Source organism: Pinus tabuliformis, chromosome 3_1 (genome assembly GCF_031772625.1).
Source record: "Pinus tabuliformis cultivar Carrire ecotype Pingquan chromosome 3_1, CPIR1, whole genome shotgun sequence".
Lineage (NCBI taxonomy): Eukaryota > Viridiplantae > Streptophyta > Pinopsida > Pinales > Pinaceae > Pinus > Pinus tabuliformis.
In genome coordinates, this window is record NC_142301.1 from 703,392,340 (window position 1) to 703,415,866 (window position 23,527).

The following is a 23,527-nucleotide window of genomic DNA, read 5'->3' on the forward strand; positions in this document are numbered from 1 at the left end:
TTTCATCATATATCTCTTAGATTCCTTGAAAATTGATTAGTTAATAGTTATTAAAATGCATTGAAATTGATTTAGGAGTTTTATGTTAAAGAATTAGAAGTTTTTGGTAAAATGGTTACAGGAAGTTCCAACATCCTGTAATTGGCTCATTGTTTGACATGTGGCACAACAGCTAGGCTAGAGCGAAAGGTAGGGATGAAAAGTAGAATGTCCAAGCATGGATGAATACCTATCCTACAGCAGAATCGACCCTCCTACATGCGCGGTCAACACAGGTCAAAGTATGGCATACTGGCGACAAAGGCAGCAACAACAAAGCATTCTAAATTGATTTAGTTTTGTAGCTTTTTGAAATCAATTTAGGATAGAAACAGTTTAAAAATCACGACATGATAAAAGTGGCAACAGCCACATCATGAATGTACATTCGTTTTCGAAATGTAAGGCTTGTAAAAACATATGTAAACATAGTTCTGAGTATTCAATGTTGGTTATCATTGTATCGTTTTGAAACAGAGTTTGAACTTAATACCAAAGACACAGTTACAGTCATGATCTTTTCCTTGTTGCGTTGATTTGATAAGCGGTTGAGCACAGTCCAGTATACCTCTGGAACGCGGACGGGCCCTGCGTTCACTTGGTATACTGTCATTTCCTTTTATTCGCAACTAGGGTATTAAATGATATGCACAGTGATTAGAATTAGTTGTTGATTTCAATAGAATGCGTATGGTTTGTGTTTATGGTAATGCTTGAACAATTCATCACCGGGATTGTGAATCGTATCCTGTAAGGGATTCGATCCCTTTGCTGTCTTTTAAAGCAATGTCATGAGCTCTGTTAGTATTTCAAAGTATGTTTATGATCTCTGTATATTTTTATCTTGTATGAATATTAGTGAATGCTGAGTATATGCTGAACAAGGGTTTTATGTATAATGTCTCTGTAAGGAGATTGAAATCTTGGTTTGCAGTGATACACAGTGTTTTAATTTGGTAAATGAATTGAATGACAGTGTTGTAATCAGGTAGATTAGCAGGGTGACCTAAGTGTTTGGATGATAGGTAACATACCCCAATCTTCCGTAAAGAAGTCCTGTGACCTACATCATAACCACTTAGCTAATAATCCTTTATGTCTATATACTTTAGACGCATGCCTCTAAGCTTACGCATCCTGGTCGATAATAAATATGGTCTAGTCTAGTACCCTAGATAGGACACTACATTTTGGCGCCGTTGCCGGGGAGGCGTACTTAAAGGATTCAAAAAGAAAAAATTCAATAAACAAAAATAAGCAAAAACACAGTTAGAAATCATGTTCATTTATGCCTAGATTTAGAGACAGTCAGGGTAGATTCATAAAAACCCCCCACCATTCAAAAACTAACCCATCATCATCAGGAGCAGACTCTTTAGGGAATTCAACATCAGCTGAGGAAGTCATCCAAGCATTAGAAGAAAAACAAAATTCAGGACAAAGACTTACTCTTATCGAAAGGCAAACTTTATTAACACATAAATCGCAGAAGAAGTACTTTCCTAGATCTTCCACACAAGGAGAAAGTAGCACAGTGACCGAACAATCTTTCTTCAATCTCCTCTTTAAAACAAGTGACACTGACACAGAGAAACCTGCTAGAATGGCTGAGGAAGGAGATGGATCAGCACCAAATCAAGGACATAGAGATGAAGAAGAGTCAACTTTTAAGTTTCCTATCCACGAAACACAAGATGATGATGAGATCAAAATGAAGAACATACCTCCATCCGTGCTACCAAACTTTTATGGTATGGCTTCGGAAGACCCAGACTCATTCTTGTTCGAGTTTGACATTGTATGTCGAACATATGGCTATACAGATGATGCCCATAGGCTTAGACTCTTCCCAACGACATTAAAGGCATCAGCCTTAAGATGGTTCATGAGGCTTGGTGAGCATGCTATAGTTGATTGGGATGGCATGAGAAGGATATTTCTAAGGAAGTATCAACCTTACTGTAGATCCAAAGATTCTAAAGATGATATCTTTAGAATGAGCCAGCAAGAGGATGAAACCTTAGAGGAATACTTAGAACGGTTTGTCTACAACTTACAAAAATCCAAACACCGAACTATGCCTCTTGATCTGATCCGCACAATATAAGGTATCCGAGAGGAATACATGGATGATCTTAACTTGATGGGCAAAGGTGACATTTCTGCTTTACCCTTTGAAGAAATCGCTGAGTTATGCGAAAAGTATTCAAGGAGCAAAGCTAAAATGGGAAAAAGAACCCTGTCATCCAAAGTCACAAAATCTGCCTCAACAAGTGTCACAAGGGCTGAAATAGGGAATCTGTTAGAAGAGTTTAAAACAGATCTGTTAAGCACCCTAGGGAACCAAATTGACACTTTAAAAGCTAAAAAGAAACAAGAAGCTGAAGATCAGATAATGGCTATTTTCTGCCCAAAGTGTCGGAAGAAACTTGCATTAAAAGACTGCCCACTAGAAAATATCCAAGTTTGTGCTTTCTGTACTGAACATCATGATATGTTTAACTGTCCTAAAGTTAAGGTTTTGCAGAACTGTAATATGGCAGCCAATGCAGAGATGGAAAATGTGTATTACATGGGCACAAAGAGACCATGGCAGCCAAGGCCAACACCTCAAGGTATGTTTCCAAATCAAAATTTGCAATTTCCTGTAAATGATCAAATGTATGCACAGAATTCATGGAATGTACCCATGCCATGGCAGCACCAAAACCACCCACAGCAACAATGGAGACCATCTCAACAGTAATCTCAATCTTATCATACATATCCTCAATCATACCCACCATATTCACAATCATATCAACAATACCATCAGCCATATTCATCACATTCTCAACCATATCAGCAGTACCCTCAGCAAGTTGTTTATCAGCCTCAACCTACTCAACAAGCACTGCCTGCTCCTCCACCAATAAATCCACCACAACTACAATTTTCAGCTAACTCACAACCTCCCAGACCTACTCAAATTCCTGCTCAAACTGTCCCAAATCCAAATAATCGAGCAGAGAGGCCAGCCTACAATGTAGAAGAGGGAACCTCATATCCCACGCTACCCTTGCAAAATATCAACTTGAGGTCTGGTAGGGTACTCCCAAAAGCTTCTCCAATAACAGATAAGCAAGAAGAAAACACAGAAAATGAGAATGAAATGACAAATCAAAGAAAACCAAACGATGATACCAAAGATAGGCAGATGCAACCATTGCATCCACCTTTTCCAGACCGATTGGTCCAAATAAAACCTCCACTATCTATACCACAGTTTGATGTCTTAGATGAACTCAAGAATGTCTACATAAAGATTCCGCTGCTGCAAGCTATAAAAGACATTCCCATATATACTAAAGTCATCAAAGACTTGTGCCTCAAGAAGCCTGCTAGAAAAAGGATTGATCCTCAAACCATTCATGTTATAGGACATTTAGCAGGCCTTATGACCAATACCATCTCCATGGAAAAGTATGTTGATTCTGGCATTCCCAAAGTGACCACCATCATTAACAACATACAAATTCCAAACACTTGATAGATCTTGGGGCCGCAATCAATGTCATGACTCTTGAAACCATGAGAACACTCCAGCTTACAAATTTGCAACATACAACGATTGTTCTAGAACTAGCTGATAGGTCTAAAGTGATTCCTGAAGGGATTTTGGAGGACATAATAGTCTCACTGGACTCTTGGGAGTATCCAGTGGATTTCTTAGTTCTTCAACCCAAATCCAATTTAGGAGGGCACCCTATCATCCTTGGTAGACCATGGTTAGCGACTGCTGATGCATTCATAGGATGTCGATCGGGCAACATGATCATTTCAAGAGGGACTGAAAGAAAACAACTCACCCTTTATCCATCGGCACAATCACCAGCAGTAACACACAATTTGTGGCTTGATGATAAATTCAATGATAAAGAAGAAGTACAATCTGTTTTTAGCATTGACCAAATCTATGATTTCCAAGAACAAAACAATAATGATTTGGTAGAATTATTCCTTTCTCAACCTGATATTTCCGAAAATTCGAGAAACGATCAATATCATGCTGCAGATGTACTTTTAGCCCAAAACTTTCAGGAAACATGCACCATTCAATCTTTGCAAACCACATTTCACGACATTTTTCCAGTTCAATCCATCACCAACACACAGAGTCAGATCATAGAGATTAGTCCAGGGAAAACTCTGAACATAGGCAATCACCTAGACTCATCTCAGCAAGAGAAGTTGATTCGACTCTTGAGAAAATACCAGAAAGCTTTTGCTTGGGACTACACCGATATGCATGGAATTCACCCTGATACATGCACTCACCATATTTACACAGATAGTACTATCAAACCAGTGAGGCAACCACAGAGAAGGATGAACCCCATGCTCCAAGATATTGTCAGAGAAGAATTGCAAAAACTGTTGAGAGTTAATTTTATATATCCTATTTCTGACAGTCAGTGGGTATCCCCATTGGTTATAGTGCCCAAGAAAAATGGTAAGTGGCGCATTTGTGTTGATTACAGACAACTGAACAAAGCAACGCTCAAAGATTATTTCCCACTACCATTTATTGATCAAGTGTTAGACACCCTAGCTGGGAAATCATCATTTTCTTTTCTTGATGGTTTCAGTGACTACAACCAGATCAGGATAGCCTCAGAAGACCAGGACAAAACCACATTCACCTGTCCTTGGGGCACTTATGCTTACAATGTTTTGCCGTTCGGACTTTGCAATGCTCCAGCTACATTTCAGAGAGCTGTATTAGCTATTTTCGCTGATTTAGTTCATGATTGTGTTGAAGTTTATATGGATGATTTTTCAGTGTACGACAACTCATTTGAACATGCATTAGAGAACCTTGAGAGAGTTTTGAAAAGATGTATTGAAGCTAATCTGTCCCTCAACAATGAAAAGTGCTTTATGATGTTAAACGAAGGGATAGTGTTAGGCCACTATATTTCTTTTCAAGGTATCAAAGTTGACCCGGCAAAGATCCAGATCATTGTTGATTTGCCAATTCCACAGAATCAGAGAGAGGTAAGAAGTTTCCTTGGGTATGCAAGCTATTACAGAAGATTTATTGAGCATTTTAGTAAAATAGCTTTACCTTTGTTTAAACTTCTAACCAAAGATGTACTTTTCAACTGGAATGAGAACTGTCAACAAGCATTCGAACAACTCAAAAAGAAGTTATCAACCGCACCAGTCTTGAGAGGGCCTAATTGGAGCCTACCATTTCATATCTTTACAGATGCATTTGACACTGCAGTGGGTGCATCATTAGGCCAAAAAGAGGACTCTTGTCATTATGCCATTTATTTCATTAGCAAAAATCTAACACCTGCAGAGTCAAACTACACAGTCACAGAAAAGGAAACACTTGCTATCATATATGTTGTGAATAAATTCTGACATTACATAACTGGTTATGAAGTCTTTGTACATACTGATCATTCTGCCATTAGACATTTAATGAATAAACCAATAACTAGTGGCAGAGTTACCAGATGGTTATTATTGTTACAGGAATTTAACATCACAGTGTTAGATAGACCAGGAAAAGAGAATCAGGTGGTAGATTTTCTTTCTAGACTGCAAAATCCAGGCGAGGTTGTTCCGGTTGAAGATTCTTTTCCAGATGAAAATTTATTTGCAATTTCTATAGTAAATCCTTGGTATGCTGATTTGGCCAATTATTTGTCTACAGGAAGGACACCTCCACACTTTACTGCAAAGGAAAGGAAGAGACTAGTCAAACAAAGTGCTAGATATTCATGGCTTAATGGCGATTTATTTTACACTGGTTATGATATGATCATTAGAAGATGTGTAAGAAATGATGAGGTAATTGATATTTTAAAATCTTGCCATGATGAACCGTGTGGTGGGCATTTTGCAGCTAAGCGGACAACATTCAAAGTTCTTACTCTTGGATACTACTGGCCATCCATTTTCAAGGATGCCAAGAAGTATGTAAAGAGTTGTGATAGCTGCCAAAGAATGGGCAGGCCAACAGCTACAGACGAGATGCCCCTTCAGCCCCAAGTTCACCTAGAGCCATTTGACAAATGGGCTCTAGACTTTATAGGACCCATTAACCCAACCTCCAATGGTAAAAAGTACATCTTAGTATGTACTGATTACGTCACAAAGTGGGCTGAAGCAAAAGCACTGGTTAGAGCCACCGAACACACAGTGGTAAATTTCCTTTTTGAAGAGATTTTTGTAAGGTATGGAGTACCAAGGGAGATAGTGACTGATCAAGGTACTCAATTCACCTCAAAGTTAGTGAAGGACATCACAGACAAATACCAAATCAAGCATAGGAGAAGCACACCTTACCATTCACAGGCCAATGGGCAGGTGGAATCCACAAACAAAACCTTGGAAGGGATCATTACTAAAACTGTTGCAATGAACAGGAAGAATTGGGAAGAGAAGCTCAAAGATGCACTCTGGGCTTACAGAATTACGTGGAAAGATACTACAGGATTTACACCATATCAGTTGGTGTACGGCAAAGAGGTAATGCTTCCTATTGAGTTTCAAATACATACTTTTAAACTGGCTGCAGATTTACAAATTGACTTGGACCAAGCACAACAAGAAAGAATTCAGCAGTTGAACCAGCTGGATGAAATGAGGCAGCAAGCAGAGGAAACCACAATCCTCATGCAAAAACAAAGGAAGCAGTGGCATGATGCACATATCAAGAAGAAGCAGTTCAAGGAAGGTGACTGGGCTTTACTTTTTGACTCTAAATTCAGAGATCATAAAGCCAAGTTTACCACCCATTGGATGGGCCCATACCAAATTGTTCAGGCTTACGACAATGGTTCAGTCAAGCTCAAAACTATTGATGGAGAAGGCCATTCCTTTACTGTCAATGGTCATCGCCTGAAACTATACACTAAGCCCATCAGCAAGCAAGATTTTCTCCAAACAATATCTCAACAAAGAGAGGTTGAGATACTGCAGCCCTCAGCTGCAGTATCACTGCCTTATTTCATTTCCTTTCAATTTCGAGATTCAAAAAGAAATATATATATATATATATATATATATATATAAAAAACAAAAACTAAAAAATAAATAAATAATATATATAAAAAAAAAAAAAAAAAATATAAAAAATAATGGGTTAGATGTGAAAACTAGCCTCTGGCACACTCTAACCCCGAATTCTTACTTGAAAACCAATTCATTGGCGGGTAAGAATTCTCTTTCTTTTGTTCACTGTTTGATTTATCAACTCAATAATGACTTGAGGACAAGTCAAAACTTTAGTGGGGGAGAGAAGCATCAACATTTTGTTCTTTTATCTCTCCATTGTAAATTCTTAAAGATTTCTTATCCTATCTCTTCACTGTAAATTTCCAAAGCAGCTTGTTCGAGCATTCCAGACTTCAATAAATAAGTTGTTTTGTCATTGTTTTATCTTAGAGGGACCTGGTTATAAACATTATGCAGGGGGACCTCTTCTGTCCAGAAGACCATGCTATCAACACCAGCAGTAATGGGACCTGTTTAAGACACATCAAAGGGACCTGTTAAGAAACTGTTACTTCAGGGTTACTTCAACAAAGCTTCATCAAGTTTCTACAAGGATTCACAGGTTGCTGGGCACTAAGACTCCATCAAATACCCAGGCTCAAGGAACCTGTATACATATAAGGAGCTGCATGAACATCTTCAAATCTTTCTCAAGGGACCTGTTGCATTCAAGGACCTGCTGCATTCAATCTTTCTCAGGGGACCTGTTACAACAAGCAAAAGAATAGTCAAAAGAGACTAGTCCTACTCAGCATGTCAATACAACAACAACCAACAAAAGAGTAATATGTTTCTTATTCTTAACATTTAATTTCTTAGATTAATTTTTAATGTAAAATTAATGACTGTGACTATTATGATCGATTTCAAGGACACCTACACTTTCCATCATCCCTTATCCCACTGATTCTTATCATTTTTCATATCAACCTTATTATGCTAAACACATCCTACACCCATTACCAACATATCAACCTTGTTATGCTAAACGCATCCTACAGCCATACCAACATCTCCCATTTGGCCGAATGCCAATCGAAACAGGACACGTGGTGGATTGTGTTTTTTTAAAAAATAAAGGGAAAGAAACAAATGTAAAGCGGCTTATTCATTGTATTCCACACGGCCGTATTATGACTCTACCACCCGACGTAGCCAAGTGATTCAGAGGACTCCCTGAAATCATACCCCAGTATTGCATATACGCCTCCAACGCTCCTATGATGACATCTATACAAGCGGTACAACACTCCTCTGTTCTAAAAGAATGAGTACGCTATGAAGTAAGTGCAGTGGTTATTCCACCATCATTCTCAGTTATTTCACGCTGGCAGTTAACTCCCGTGACTTCCACAGTGAGGATTGAAAGCAGTGAGCGCCACAAAAAGGGAAATATAACCATTCGGTTTCGACTCCCACCAAAGTCACAAGACAGTCAACCGAGCATCATACTGGAGCGACACCACCAGGTAACAAATTGAAATTTTTTTGTTGAAATTGCCAGACATAAACAGAGAAGAGTTAGAGCACGACCCTCTGCCAAGATGACTAATAGGGTCGAACCGAGCATGTTCGACAGCTCTCAATATCATGAAGATTGCATTTCAATTCTCAGAGAGATACAGTGGTTACCCTTTTTAGAAAAATTTCATGGAAGTAATGAAGAGGTTACCAAACAATTTGCTTTCACATTCAATGGAGAGAAAGCCCTGATAGGTAACTTCTCATTCAGGGTTTCAGAGGACACTATAGCCCAGTCAATAGGGATCAGCCCAGAAGGGGAGAAGTATTTTAAGACCAAGCAATTTAAAGAGAAGTCATGGACTCAATTTATGTCTAGATCCAGAGTCTCATCAGTTAACTGGAAGAAAGGTGTCCCAAGGAGTTGGTTGATGCATCCCTGGGATGAGATGGTCTATATCCTTCAAAAATTCATAACCTGCAAAGGCCGTTACAGTATTGTCTATCTATACCATATTAAATTACAGCTTCACTTGAAAAGACAATGTGTTATCAGTCTACCATATTTTCTATTACAAAGCCTAACTAAGATGTCGAAGACCATTCAAAAGTAGAAGGGAAATGAAGACAAGAGCCTATACCACTTTGGCTTAATTAAAATTCTTATTGAGCATGAATTGCAGAGAAGAGGGAAAATGTGGAAGGAGTTCTTAGCTGCTAACCAAATTAGAGATGAGGAAGACAAAGAAGAATTGCAGGAGGACTCAGGGTTCATGAAGGATATTGATGAAGAAATCCCAGTATCCAAAGCCAGCAAGGCACCTCTACCTGTGAGCAGCATAAGGACTAGGAAAATGAGAAAGGAAGATGCTAAGAGGGCAGAACAAGATCAAATTTTCACCACTTACTCAAGAAGAACAAGGAGGACACCAAAAGCCCAGTTACAAGAAGACCAACTTGAATCCAATGCACCTATACCAATGGATGTTGAGAGTGGTGACCACTCACCACCAGGGCCAGGAGCTGATATAGAGGTAGAAAGCAATAACAGGCAAGAAAAGGGTTCACCACCTCCCATTAAGAGACAAAAGAAATTGGAGAAACAAATTGAAAAATTAAAGGAAGAGCTCATGGAGGCTAATATGCTAGAAAAAGTTATCAAGAAAGAAAATGAAATGCTCCGAGCGCAGAGTAAAGAAACTCAAAAGAAGAATGAAAAGTTAAGGGAGAGAATCAGTGAACTGGAGGCTGAGCAAACAGATATTTGTAATTGGGCCACTAAGTGGTACAATCAGAAGAAGACCCTCAAAGAAAAATACAAAAGATTGAAGCAGGAGCTCCATGGTCAGAAGGAAGCCCAGGTGAAAAAGAATGTGGACACACTGCTAAAGGCAGCAGAGGCTCAGGCAGGGACAGAGTTCAAGGGAAGCACTTCGGGGTTAGCATGAGGACATGCTAATTCATTCAGTCGGGGAGAGATGTTGGTACCATCCCATGACCTCCTTTTCTTCCCCTAAAACATATCATTTGCCTACTTCTTTTCATCATATATCTCTTAAATTCCTTGAAAATTGATTAGTTAATAGTCCTATAGTTATTAAAATGCATTGAAATTGATTTAGGAGTTTTATGTTAAAGAATTAGAAGTTTTTGGTAAAATGGTTACAGGAAGTTCCAACATCCTGTAATTGGCTCATTGTTTGACATGTGGCACAACAGCTAGGCTAGAGCGAAAGGTAGGGATGAAAAGTAGAATGTCCAAGCATGGACGAATACCTATCCTACAGCAGAATCGACCCTCCTACATGCGCGGTCAACACAGGTCAAAGTATGGCATACTGGCGACAAAGGCAGCAACAACAAAGCATTCTAAATTGATTTAGTTTTGTTCCTTTTTGAAATCAGTTTAGGATAGAAACAGTTTAAAAATCACGACATGATAAAAGCGGCAACAGCCACATCATGAATGTACATTCGTTTTCGAAATGTAAGGCTTGTAAAAACATATGTAAACATAGTTCTGAGTATTCAGTGTTGGTTATCGTTGTATCGTTTTAAAACAGAGTTTGAACTTAATATCAAAGACATAGTTACAGTCACGATCTTTTCCTTGTTGCGTTGATTTGATAAGCGGTTGATCACAGTCCAGTATACCTCTGGAACGCGGACGGGCCCTGCGTTCACTTGGTATACTGTCATTTCCTTTTTATTCGCAACTAGGGTATTAAATGATATGCACAGTGATTATAATTAGTTGTTGATTTCAATAGAATGCATATGGTTTGTGTTTATGGTAATGCTTGAACAATTCATCACCGGGATTGTGAATCGTATCCTGTAAGGGATTCGATCCCTTTGCTGTCTTTTAAAGCAATGTCATGAGCTCTGTTAGTATTTCAAAGTATGTTTATGATCTCTGTATATTTTTATCTTGTATGAATATTAGCGAATGCTGAGTATTTGCTAAACAAGGGTTTTATGTATAATGTCTCTGTAAGGAGATTGAAATCTTGGTTTGCAGTGATACACAGTGTTTTAATTTGGTAAATGAATTGAATGACAGTGTTGTAATCAGGTAGATTAGCAGGGTGACCTAAGTGTTTGGATGATAGGTAACATACCCCAATCTTCCGTAAAGAAGTCCTGTGACCTACATCATAACCACTTAGCTAATAATCCTTTATGTCTATATACTTTAGACGCATGCCTCTAAGCTTACGCATCATGGTCGATAATAAATATGGTCTAGTCTAGTACCCTAGATAGGACACTACAAAGGGCAAGGGCGAGGATATTCAGTCCTACTTCTTAAGGATCACTGAGATCAAGAATGATCTACTTTCGATTAGAGAAGTCATTCCTGATAGGGAACTTACTCTCACCACCCTTGGAGGACTCCCACCTGAGTGGTATGTATTTAGAACCACTATACTCATCAATGATTGAATTCCAAGGTTTGAAGAATTGATGTTGAGATGCATTCAAGAAGAAACAAGAATGGTGGAGCAAGAAATTCCTTCTATTAGAAGCAACCCCACTTCATTCTCTGCTCATGCCAAAAGGAGAAATAATGCAGGGTCTAAAGGTCATTTACGTGGAAACCCTGGACCTAGGGGAGGAAGGAAGGGTAGGTGCTTTGTTTGCAATAATTTTGGCCACTATGTAAAGGAGTGTCCATATAGAAGGGACACATCACATGATTATAATCACAATCATTCCAGGGGCAACTTCAACAACAACGATCAAAGGAACGACAGGTCCAATGGCAAGGGAAAAAGGAACGGTGACAGGTATGCCCGAATTCAAAGTAGAGCATGATGGTGTATGTCCAAGATGTGCATTCAGAGTCCACAAGTTTAACGGGCAAAGGCGAAAGAGGTATGTATGGGGAATTTGCTTGTTTATGCATACATACAATGAAGGTATGTATGGGGACTTCACTTGTTTGTTACTACATAATTATATGGTTCGACGTCCATTTTTATTTAACTCATTTGTATCTTCATCCTTATATCATGTGTATTTATTGAAATGTAGATGCAGTGTAGATTAAGAAAGGTGAAGAATGTGAAGAAACACTGATGAAATTACTATTTTCTTTGTGTGAGAGAGATGTGAGGCACCATATCAAAAGTATAAGCAAAGATAGGGGGTGAGTTATATTTTGTTGCAAGACTCATGTTTAAATATACGCATATTATATTATTTGTGATTTATTTATATAGTGTGGTTTGCAAATGTGGGTACATGAACGTGGTGGAGTATTGAGAAAACTACAGAAATGTTTTTGTCTGGGAGAGACTTGGTAATGTGTAGGAGAACAAGGGAAAAAAATGTGTTTTCTTTTGGTTTTGACATGGATATCTTCCCGTTTCAATGTGAAAATTCCTAGACTCTAGGAACCCCTACTGCAGCAAATCTGAATCTACTTCATCTACTTGATTTTTAAATTACATTTATCAAGTTATTCTTCTGAATACTGAAGCAAATTACTTTTGCAGCCTACACTAATTAAATATTTGATCTCATGAAACAGAAAACAACACAAAGAATAAATTACATATGACACTTATTTTTGGACACAATAGTCCCTGGAAAAATCCAGTGCGGAAAAACCGATGCAACAGTTCTGAGGGTTTATTATTATGTAGGAGAAATATCTGAATACAAATCTAGGATGCTCATCTAGCAATCCTTTACAGAGAAAACACTGGCGGAAAATTTGAGTGAGTTTTACCTCACTTCACCCAGCAGAATTTCGGCTGATCTGGTACAACACTGGCTACCCCTGGCTATTTCTACACTGGCTCTGTGTCACCTTCTCTGCCCTCTGCATTAGCTCTCCCGATAGTTCTTGACAGTTCCGGCAGTTCTGGATTCTGCGTGACAGACAACTTTTTTGTGTCAGCTCTCCCAGCTACTGCGTTGCCTTTGCGTCAACTCTCCAGGTTGTTCCGGCATTTCCCGGTAGTTTCGGCTGTTCCGTCAGTTCCCGACAGTTTTGATTGTTCCGACAGTTTTGGATTCTGTGTGACAGACAACTTTTCTGCATCAACTCACTCGGCTATTGCACTGCCTCTGCAAGCTCTCTCCGCCTCTCTGTCAGTATTCTTCGGAAAGTCCTTCCGTATTCTCACTTCCCCTCTGCTGTTGAATGATCACTAAGTTCGAATTTCTCAGCTTCCTAGCCCTAGAAATCGAACTCTAGATCAATTCTCTCTCTCTCTCTATGTGTTTCTAAATGAACCCCAAGCCTCCATTTTATACTTTTCTTGTTGAATCTTCAACGATCGAGATTAAGTCTCTAATCAATAACTAAGATTAAAACATGACTTGATCCATGTTAAGTCCCTATACTACTAGTTTAACCCTTTATTGTTATTAGTACAAACCCCTTATTATATTGTTGTGCCCATGCAGTCCCCATATTGTTATTATTTTGCCCATAGAAGCCCACTATTGTTTTATTGTGCCCTTACATTATTATTGCTATGTCGGCTCTGATTATATTATGTCCCCTTAGACTCCTATATATGGAAAGGAGGTCTTGTCATTTGTATCATACAAGAATTGTTCATTTTTGTAATGCAAAGGAGGTTTTCCCTTTGAAGAGGCTTATTTCTAAGGCGTTGATCTATCTTTTTTATCTTTTTGCAAACTGGTTTCATAAAATTTGGTATTAGAGCTTTGGATTCTAGGGTTTCACTGCTCCAAATAGGTCATCGTGGAATTTTCCCTATAACTCTTTTTCTGCGATGTTTCAGAAGAGAAAAAAAACCCATTTAATATGAAATCGCGCTGAACCTCAGGTCTGAATTTCAGATCTTGTCTCGCTATGTTTTCGGAGATATGATTTGAGGAAGTTAGGGTTTTTGCAAGCAGGTTATTGTGGAATTGTCGCTATAACGTTTTCACTACGAAGTTTTAGAAGCTAAAAAAAACACCCATTTGAGAGGAAATCGGTTTGCATCTCGGGTTTGAATTTCAGATCTTGGCTCGCTATATTTTCGGATATATGATTTAAGGAAGTTAGGGTTTTTGCAGACTCTTGAATTACATCTTAAACAGGTGACCTTGGGAAAATCGTCATAACTTTCTCTCTGAGCATCAAATTGAAATTTCGTAAGAAGGTACAGAAAGAGGACGGACTGTATTTTGTTTGGGTATAATTTTCAGAACCTAAGGTTGAAACAGTGACACGCGGAATGTCGTACAAGTTCACTCTACTGAACTAGTCTATAATTAGGTCATTGCGGGAGATTGAGAATAAATCTTTCTTCGGGAATCCAATTGCGATCAGACTTGCGGAGTTAGAAAGAGGACTCAGAGGGCTATTACAGGTCAAAATTTTAGAACTTAAAGATCCGAAATTACAGAGTTATAGTCGTTTCAAGATCGAGCTCCTAAAATCAAGAAAAAGCGAGATGAGGAAGTTTGATGGCAAGGATCCGGTAAATTGGATACTACAGATGGAGAAATATTTTGATCTACATGGTGTACCATTGTTACAAAAGGTACATATTGCATCTAATTATTTAGAACCAAATCAATTTTATGGTATAAAGGGCTTTGTTCTCATAAACCACTTGTCATGTGGTCAATTTTCACGGAGGAAATGATAGCACATTATGAGGATACCAAGAGCAACACCTTCTTTAGCCAATTGATAAATCTCAAACAAAAGGGTTCAATGAAAGAGCACATTGAAGACTTTCAAAAATTGAATATAAGGGTAAATGATATTCTAGAGAACTAAAAGATAAATAGTTTTATGTATGCCATGGAAGCTGGTATCAATGGTATGAAAGCATATTGGAAGAAAGGCATGGAAGATTTGAAGAAATACATGGAAGGTTTGAAGGAAGGTGGGACAGAGCTGCTACAAGAAAGGCTTCCTAATGACAAAAAGGATCAAGAAACGTCAAAAGAAGAGGATATACACCGAGAACCAACCCTAGAGAAAGAACAAATAAATCCGACCATATCTTGTATTACAATGGCGGGAATTACCACTCCTCAAACTCTCAAGATAGAAGGACATATCAAGAAGAAGAAGGTTCAAGCGGTGAAATATCAGGAAGAAAAGTATCAAGAAACATCAAAAGAAAATAATACTCACCAGGAACCAACCCCAGAGAAAGAAGAAATGAATCCGAAAATATCTTGTAATGCATTTGCTGGAATTACCACTCCTCAAACTATCAAGATAGAAGGACATATCAAGAAGAAAAAGGTAATAGTGTTGATTGATTTGGGCAGTACCCATAATTTTATTCATTGTAAGATAGCCAAGGAATTGAATTGCTTCCTATATCCAGCACTAGAGTGTCAAGTGATGTTTGCAAATGGAGGAACCATAAATTGCTTTGGAAAGTGCCATAATATCAAGCTATCCATGGGAGAATATGTATTGAATAGCCCAATGCTTTCCATTCCAATGCGTGGTGTTGATGTTGTACTAGGAGTTCAATGGCTACAATCCTTAGGTAAAATAGCTTTTAATTTTCAAGAACTTTTCATGAAATTTTCTTAAGAAGGAAATGAAGTTGAATTGAGGGGTGTCACAAGGAAACTGAGAAAGATAATCATCTCTAATGGAATGACAAAGCTTCTAAAGAAAGAACAATGAGGCGTAATTGCACAATTATGTTCGCTAGAGGTTCCCACATCGAAATCATCTATTTCTCCAGATCTCCAAAAAGTCTTCGACAATCATTCCAAGGTATTTGAGACTCCCAAAGGCCTCCCACCTATTCGTGATCATGATCATGCTATTCATTTGATTCCAGGAAGTGTTCCTCCAAACATTAGGCCTTACAGATATCCATATGCCCAAAGGAGTGAAATTGAACGTATGGTTGCCGAAATGCTAGAGGTTGGTATAATTATCCAACCAAATTCGATAAACAAAGCAAGGGATGAATGGAGGAATGATGAGGCAGGGTGGGAACTCATTCAAAAGTTGCAGAAGATCCCAATTCAAACAATATTGGCAAAACTTGACAAGGAAGGAAAAATCATATTGGAACCTGAAGCAGTAATAGAACCAAGAAATCAACAACTACGAAATAGATCAATTTCAGAGTATCTCATTATGTGGAATAACTTACCCGCTGAAGATTCCACATGGGAGGACAATAATTTTATACTGAAGCATCCAAAACTACTTAAGCGTTGAGGACAACGCTTTTTGAAAGAGAGGGGCATGTTAGGTCCTTATACTATTAGTTTAACCCCTTATTGTTATTAGTACAACCCCCTTATTATATTGTTGTGCCCATGTAGCTCCCATATTGTTATTATTCTACCCCATAAAAGTCCATTATTGTTATTATTGTGCCCTTACATTATTATTGTTATGTCAACTCTGATTATATTATGTCCCCTTAGACTCGTATATATATAAAGGAGGTCTTGTCATTTGTATCATCCAAGAATTGTTCATTTGTGTAATGTAAAGGAGGTTGCCCCCTCGAAGAGGCTGAATTCTAAGGCGTTGATCTTTCTTTTCTATCTTTTTGTGAGCTGATTTCATAACAATCTGCCTTCTAGATCATTCTCACCCATATTTTGATTAATACCCATGAATATTTTAATTTCCCTAAGTTTAGACTTAGGACCTCCATTAAAAATATTATTTATTTTAATAAAATACAATCCGGGTGGAATTTCACCAAGCAGTTTTTGAATTCTTTAGAACTCATGTGTCTTAGCCTCTCCACCAAGTTTCAAGGCTAGAACTCTTGAACATATCCGATGCTACCAAAAACTAACATTTAATTCAATGGTTCTCCTTCAAAAAATGCATTTTCTTTTGGTTTTGACACGAATATCTTCCTGTTTCATTACAATGGTTTTCCTTCCCCCTTCCTTCTTGAGGAATTATGATTTTTGGTCATTACATAAGATGCACTTTTGCATAATATTACTCATAAGACATTTTGTTTTGGTTTATGATTTGTCATAATATATCTATGTGTCTACTTGGTACACTGTGTGGGAAATTACAGTAGGTCCTAACAACCATGCTTATATAAGCATAGTGGGTGAAGGCAAAGATTGAGGTGATATGTATGGTTCCATCTGTGTGTATTTAAATTCAAGGCATCTTGCATTATTTGTCATCTATGTAATCTTTAAGCACATTGTAATATGGGTATTGTAATATGGAGAATAACTAACTAAATTGTTGAAATGTATAAGATGTACTTTTGCGTAATATTACTCATAAGACATTTAATTTTGGTTTATGATTTCTCATATATATCTTCAATTGTGCCCCTCTACAAGAGTTACTCAATCGAAATAGACAAGAAATATGTCGACAACTCACTCCATGAGAAGATGTGCAAGTCAACCCTCCTTCACATGCATGGATATGTCAGTCACTCAACCCCCCAAATGGACACTCTTCAAGTGAATGCAATGGATCATGTGCAAATAATCCTTGTCTACTGAAAAGTATACAATATATGATGGACCATATCATTTTGTAACTAAATACAATGTGCCAAATGCAAATGCTAAAATAGGCGCCCTTAATTAGCATAAATAATGTGTATAAACGTTGTACCATGAACCCATTTGTCCCCTGCTGGTTTTCAAATCAGTGGGTAAGGTAGGTTAGACATTTTTCTTTTAAACACCTTTAATCTCCTCAAATAGGTTGATCTTCTTCTTTCTATGAAGTACTGCCTAGGCTATCACTTATTATGGTTCTTCCTATTGGAAGATTAAAGTAATGCTGCAGGTGCTTAATTTAGATCAGATTTCTTAGTGTTTTACATCCTCCATACAAGATCTGTAATCTCCCTTTCAAGTGCTAATGCATGTAGGGCTAACCTGGAACAAGTAGATTTGAAACTGGTCTCATAAGAAGACCAATTCAAGGGCTAACTATAGCATAAATAATACCGTTGTAGGGTGTTACGACTATGGTTTCCTTTATATAGTGCAATTCATGGGCTAACTATAACATAAATAAAATTGTTGTAGAGCGTTACAACTATGGATTCCTTTATATGGTGTTGCATCCTCTAGCAGCCTTAAATGTTTGATATCGAGAGGAAGTCCATTTTGAAATAATCTCTTGCGCTATGACTATAATAGGCTTATGGGAACTTCCAATGTCCAAAATCCCTGAACATAAGTTTACCACAAATAAGCTCCTTATGAGTCATAACCTTTCATTTATTCTTACACCTCAAAATAGATTAGGGTTGACCAACAGGGCCAACATAAATTCATGGACATTTTTTTGCGGGGAATGGATTGCTTTTTGGCAATGTCTTATTGAATTTTGCTTTTGTTTTGCAATATTTCTTTGTTCTTGCCTTGATTTTTTTTGCATTTGAGATGATGTCGCATTTGGTGTAACACCTTTAGAATTTTTGAATGTTCCTTACAACATTTGCTCTTTGCCTTTCAACTGTGACATATCTCACCTATACATAACTGTCTTATGGTTTCTCCTTTTTATTTTTTATTTTTGTAAATTCCAATCCCATAACGACCCAAAACTTGCACTATGGTGATGCATCAACAAAATATTTCTTTTGTATCTTTTTAGAAAACAAGGCTGAATTTTAGGCCTAGAGAAATATTCTAGACCCACAAATATAGTTGTACAACCCTATAATAGTGGCAGATTGGTGTTGAAAAGAATTCTAAATTATTACCTTGTCTACTAAAACCAACTGCCTTGAAATCCGTGTAGTTAGGGACATGCTTTCATCCTTTCCATTTGCTGTTGAAGGTGAGACAACGTGCAAGTTTGTGCACGGTAAGTATGACACCCAAAATAACACTAAAATTTAAACTAGGAATGATAGAAAAGGCCTCTATCATGGAGAATAATAATGCCATCAGGTTGTCTGGTATAAATGATTTACTAATCCAGTGGCCCTTTCTAACTCAGAGCCAGGCGAACCTACATGAATGCGTTTATAAATGAACCCTTCCTCCTTTTATATTATTTTTGCTAACGTCACTTTAGGGCCAACCCACTAAAATTATGACTATATAAATAGGGTTGATTTGCTTAGACATATATTTCTCCTACATAGATTAGCAATTTGCTTAGACATATATTTCTCCTACATAGGTTAGCTTTCCTGAACTCGTTTTTCTTTTCTTTTTCTTCAGTCTTGTTTTTAATCAAAGTTCAATCTTGAATTAACCTTTCAAATAAGTTGCCATGCCTATCGTCCCATTCATAGAACAAACATTGGTATCAAATTTTTCTTGGAAATGTTCTCATAATATTGTTGGTCTCTAAGTAAGATTGTTCATAAAATCTACTAGGTGCAGAGCCAGTTCCATATCGATATCGAGACCCTACAGTTGGAGACCGAGTTGAAACCATTGAAGCATCTCAAGATCGAGAGCCATCACCTAGCCTAGGATCCCTCTCCGTGCGAAGGCACTTTAGATTCCAGCAACGGTACTTTACTTCCCCCGCAAAGGCACAATAGATTCCCGCCGCTAAGACCTGATCTCTTACACCGCCTGCAAAGGTAGATTTTCCACCAGCTTCTTTTTCTTCTCCTGCTTCTGTCCTTACCCGGATACATGACCTTTTTGTGGCAGTAAGGTGCTGAACCCGTCCCGAGAACCCAGTATAAAGTAAGTTAGCTGTGGGGTATGTTGTCTACTCAAGAAGGCATGAAGCAGCAGTAAGCTTTGTTTCATATTTCTTAGAACATTTTGTATGTATTTAATATTATTCATAATATTTTTTTTTGGTGTGTAGGGTGTCCTTGGTTGGCCATCAATGCATTTTGAGGTTGCAGATCAGTGTCTCTATCTATTGTTTCTCTTGTTTTATTTTTGTTAGTTTTGTTGTTTTTTTACTATTGTTGGTTCCTATTTGGTGTAAAACCCATGTTTCCTTTGGTAAGGTTCCTATTTGGTGTAAAACCCATGTTTCCTTTGGTAAGGAAACCTATGTTGCACTAGTATATATGTAGGGTCTTCATATGTCTTTTTGTTTAAATTTGAGCCATCTTACTTTATTGATCAATTTTTTTTTTAATTATTGAATGCAATGCAATGTAGGTAAAGAAATGTGGAGGATTTGTGATGAAACTACTGAAATATTTTCATGAGAGGGACATTGTAGTAGAGGGCGAAGGGAAAGGTTGAGGTCAGCATTCTTTTGATGCAAAATCCATGTATGATCTGCCACGTGATCTTTCTTATTGCAAATACTCTAGGTCTGCTATCTCCTTACTTATTTAATGTTTATGATTTTTGGTGTTTCCATAAGAAGTGTTTCTAGTGAATAAGATTACTCATAAGATTTTCAGTCTCCATTAAGATTTCTCATAAGATATTTTGATCTCTGTTTCATATTTCTCGCAATATTAAATGTGTATTTAGTATTTCTCATAATATTTTCTAGTCTCTATTTTTTTTGTTATTTTTGCATCCTCAAATGTGCACCTTTATGAAAGTTTTTTAATCAAATTAGACAAGAGATATGTGGACAACTTAACCCCATGAGAATATCTGCAAGTCAACTGTCCTTCACATGCATGGATATGTAAGTCACTCAACCCCCCAAATTGATAATCTTCAGGTGAATGCTTGGGATCATTTGCAAGTAATCCCTTTCTAATGTGCCCCTTTAGAATATTTTTTAATAAAATTAGAGAAGAGATATGTGGACAACTCAACCCCATGAAAAGATGTGCAAGTCAACCCTCCTTCACATACTTGGATATGTAAGTCACTCAACCCCCCAAATGGACAATCTTGATGTGAATGCTTTGGATCATTTGCAAATAATCCTTTTCTGGTGAACAATATTATGTACTAAATACAATGTGCCATCTGCAAATGCAAAAATAGACACCCTTAATCATCATAAACAGTGTGCATATACTTTGTACCGTAAACCGATCTGCCCCAAATTAGCTGTTGCGGTTTTCAAATATGTGGTAAGGTATGCTAGATTTTTGTCTTTTTAACACCTTTAATCTCCTCAAATAGGTTGATCTTCTTCTTTCTATGAAGAAGTATTGCCTAGGCTAAAACTTATTAAGTATTGCCTAGGCTAAAACTTATTATGCAGGTTACTACTAGAAGATTAAATTAATGCTACAGGCACCTAATCTAGCCTAATGTAGATCATATTTATTATTGTAGCACGATAAGAAACATTTTTACATTCTTCATACAAGATCTCTAACCTTCCTTTCAAGTGCTAATGCGTGTAGGGCTAACCATAGCATAAATAATACTATTGCAGGATGACAATTGTAGATTAGTGTTGCATCCTCTAGCAGCCTTAGATGTTTGATATCAAGAGGAAGGCCATTTTGAAATAATCTCTTGCACTAAGACTATAATAGGCTTGTGGGTGCTTCCACTATCCAAAAGCCCTCAACATAAGCTTACCACAAATATGCCCCTCAACCTTTCATTTATTCTTAGACCTTAAAATAGATTAGGGTTGACCTTTTAAAGTTATGAATACAAGTAGCGCCAATATAAACTTGTGGGCGTCTTTTTACTGTGAATGACTTGCTTTTTGGAATGTATTATTGAAATTTTCTTTTGTTTTGCAATAGTTCTTTGTTCTTGCCTTGAATTTTCTGCATTTGAGATGGTGTAGGATTTGGGGGTAACACCTTTAGAATTTTTGAAAGTTCTTTACAACATTGCTCCTCGATTATCAATTGTGACATATCTCAAGATCTTGACGTTTGTGGTATTGCAACGCTCTTATGGTTTCTTTTTTATGTTATTTTTGTAGATTCCAATTCCATAACGACCCATAGCTTGCATTGAGGTGATGCATGAACAAAATATTTATTTATTTTTTATATTTTTATTTTGCTAGAAAACAAACAAGGTTACCACAAACGCTCTTATGGTTTCTTTTTTATGTTATTTTTTTAGATTCCAATTCCATAACGACCCATAGCTTGCATTGAGGTGATGCATGAACAAAATATTTATTTATTTTTTATATTTTTATTTTGCTAGAAAACAAACAAGGTTGAATTTCAGACCTAGAGAAATATTCCAAACCCACAATGATAGGTCTACAACCCTAAAATGGTGGTAGATTAGTGTTACCCGGGCTACTTTAACCTACTCTCACCAACTCTCTCGAGTTTTGTTTGTAATTAGGGACATGCTTTCATCCTTTCCATTTGTTGTTTGAAGGTGAGACAATTTGCAAGTTTGTGAACAGTAAGTATGACACCCAAAGCAACACTAAAATTTGAACTAGGAACCACAAAAAATGCCTCTATCAAGAAGAATAATAATGCCATCAGATTTTCCTATATAAATGATTTACCAATCTAGTGCCCCTTTCCAACTTTGATTCAATCGAACCTACATGAATGGATTTATAAATGAATTGTTCCTCCTTTTTATACTATTTTTTCTAACATTAATTTAGGTCTAACCCCTAAAATTATGACTATATAAATAGGGTCGATTTGGTTAGACACGCAGGTTGGCTTTCTTAACCTTGTTTTGTTTTTATTTTCCCTTAAGTCTTGTTTTTAATCAAGTTCAGTTTTGAATTAACCTTTCAAATAAGCTATCATGACTATTGTCCCATTCATAATTAACCTTTCTAATAAGCTACCATGATTATTGTCCCATTCATAATTGTCGTTGGTGGTATCAAATTCTGGTTGGAAATGTTTTTATGGAAAAGGATTTGCCTCAATGCCTTCTAAAAAAAAAGGCCAGAGTTGATTCACATCTCTCGTGGTAAGAAAACTTCTCTTACAGTGTTTGACATGTGATATCCCAAAATTATGTGGTTTCTAGTGGTTTAGGAACAATTCTCTGGATAGAGTCAGTATGAGGGAACAAAGGTGGAGCATCTCCTTCATGAATGCACCATGACGTCTAACATAGAGTGAACTCCAGCTTGATGTTTGTAGTTTAGGCAGGTACTTCTTCATAGGCCTAAGTTTGGGCGTGCAAAAGCCAACTAATACACCCTCGGACCTTAGCAATTACTTTGGTAATTAAAGTAATTTTTTTCATAAGATAAAAGTGTTTTTAATATAATGAAATGCAAAGGTTCTTTGCAATAGTGGAAATAGATATATCTTAATGATCAATCTCAAGTGTGGCGAGATCAAATTTCAATTGTCAATCACTTTGGAGATTAGGGTTATGAATTCAATCAACAACCCGAGCTTATAAAAGAAGAGCTAAGGAGAGGAGAAGAGACACAACAATAGTGAACACAAGGCTTGATAGGAGATTTCAGTAATTGAGTGGAGAAAGTGTGCCAGGTCCGAGGAAGGTGCAAAGGTGTAGTAAGGGAGATCCAAATCAACCAAGACAGATTGAGGATAGATCTAGGGCTTGATCAGGTGGATCATATTTAGGTTATTGTTGTATTTGTAGTTTCCTTAGTGCACTGTTATCCTAGTAAGAGAGGTTGATTTGAGCAGGAAAAAAACTTGCGTAATGTGTGATTGATATTGGTTGTACT

General features: G+C 37.3%; 1 protein-coding gene across 6 annotated transcripts in view; it reads left to right on the forward strand.

Annotated features, from left to right (window-relative positions):
• LOC149189101 (uncharacterized) overlaps positions 1 to 23,527 on the forward strand; it is a 123,889-nt gene that overhangs the window by 80,926 nt on the left and 19,436 nt on the right. For 2 of the 6 annotated variants that reach the window (XR_016256326.1, XR_016256327.1), the window contains one exon: positions 20,110 to 20,267. The exons of 2 other annotated variants lie outside the window; for them this stretch is intronic. Coding sequence is in view for 1 of the 4 variants with exons in the window: in XM_089413152.1 (XP_089269278.1) it covers positions 19,805 to 19,837; positions 20,110 to 20,196 (120 nt within the window). In the remaining 3 variants the exon portion in view is untranslated. Of the gene's footprint in view, positions 1 to 19,804; positions 19,838 to 20,109; positions 20,268 to 23,527 lie in introns of all 6 variants that reach the window. 2 more of the 6 variants (XR_016256325.1, XM_089413152.1) reach the window with 2 other exon arrangements.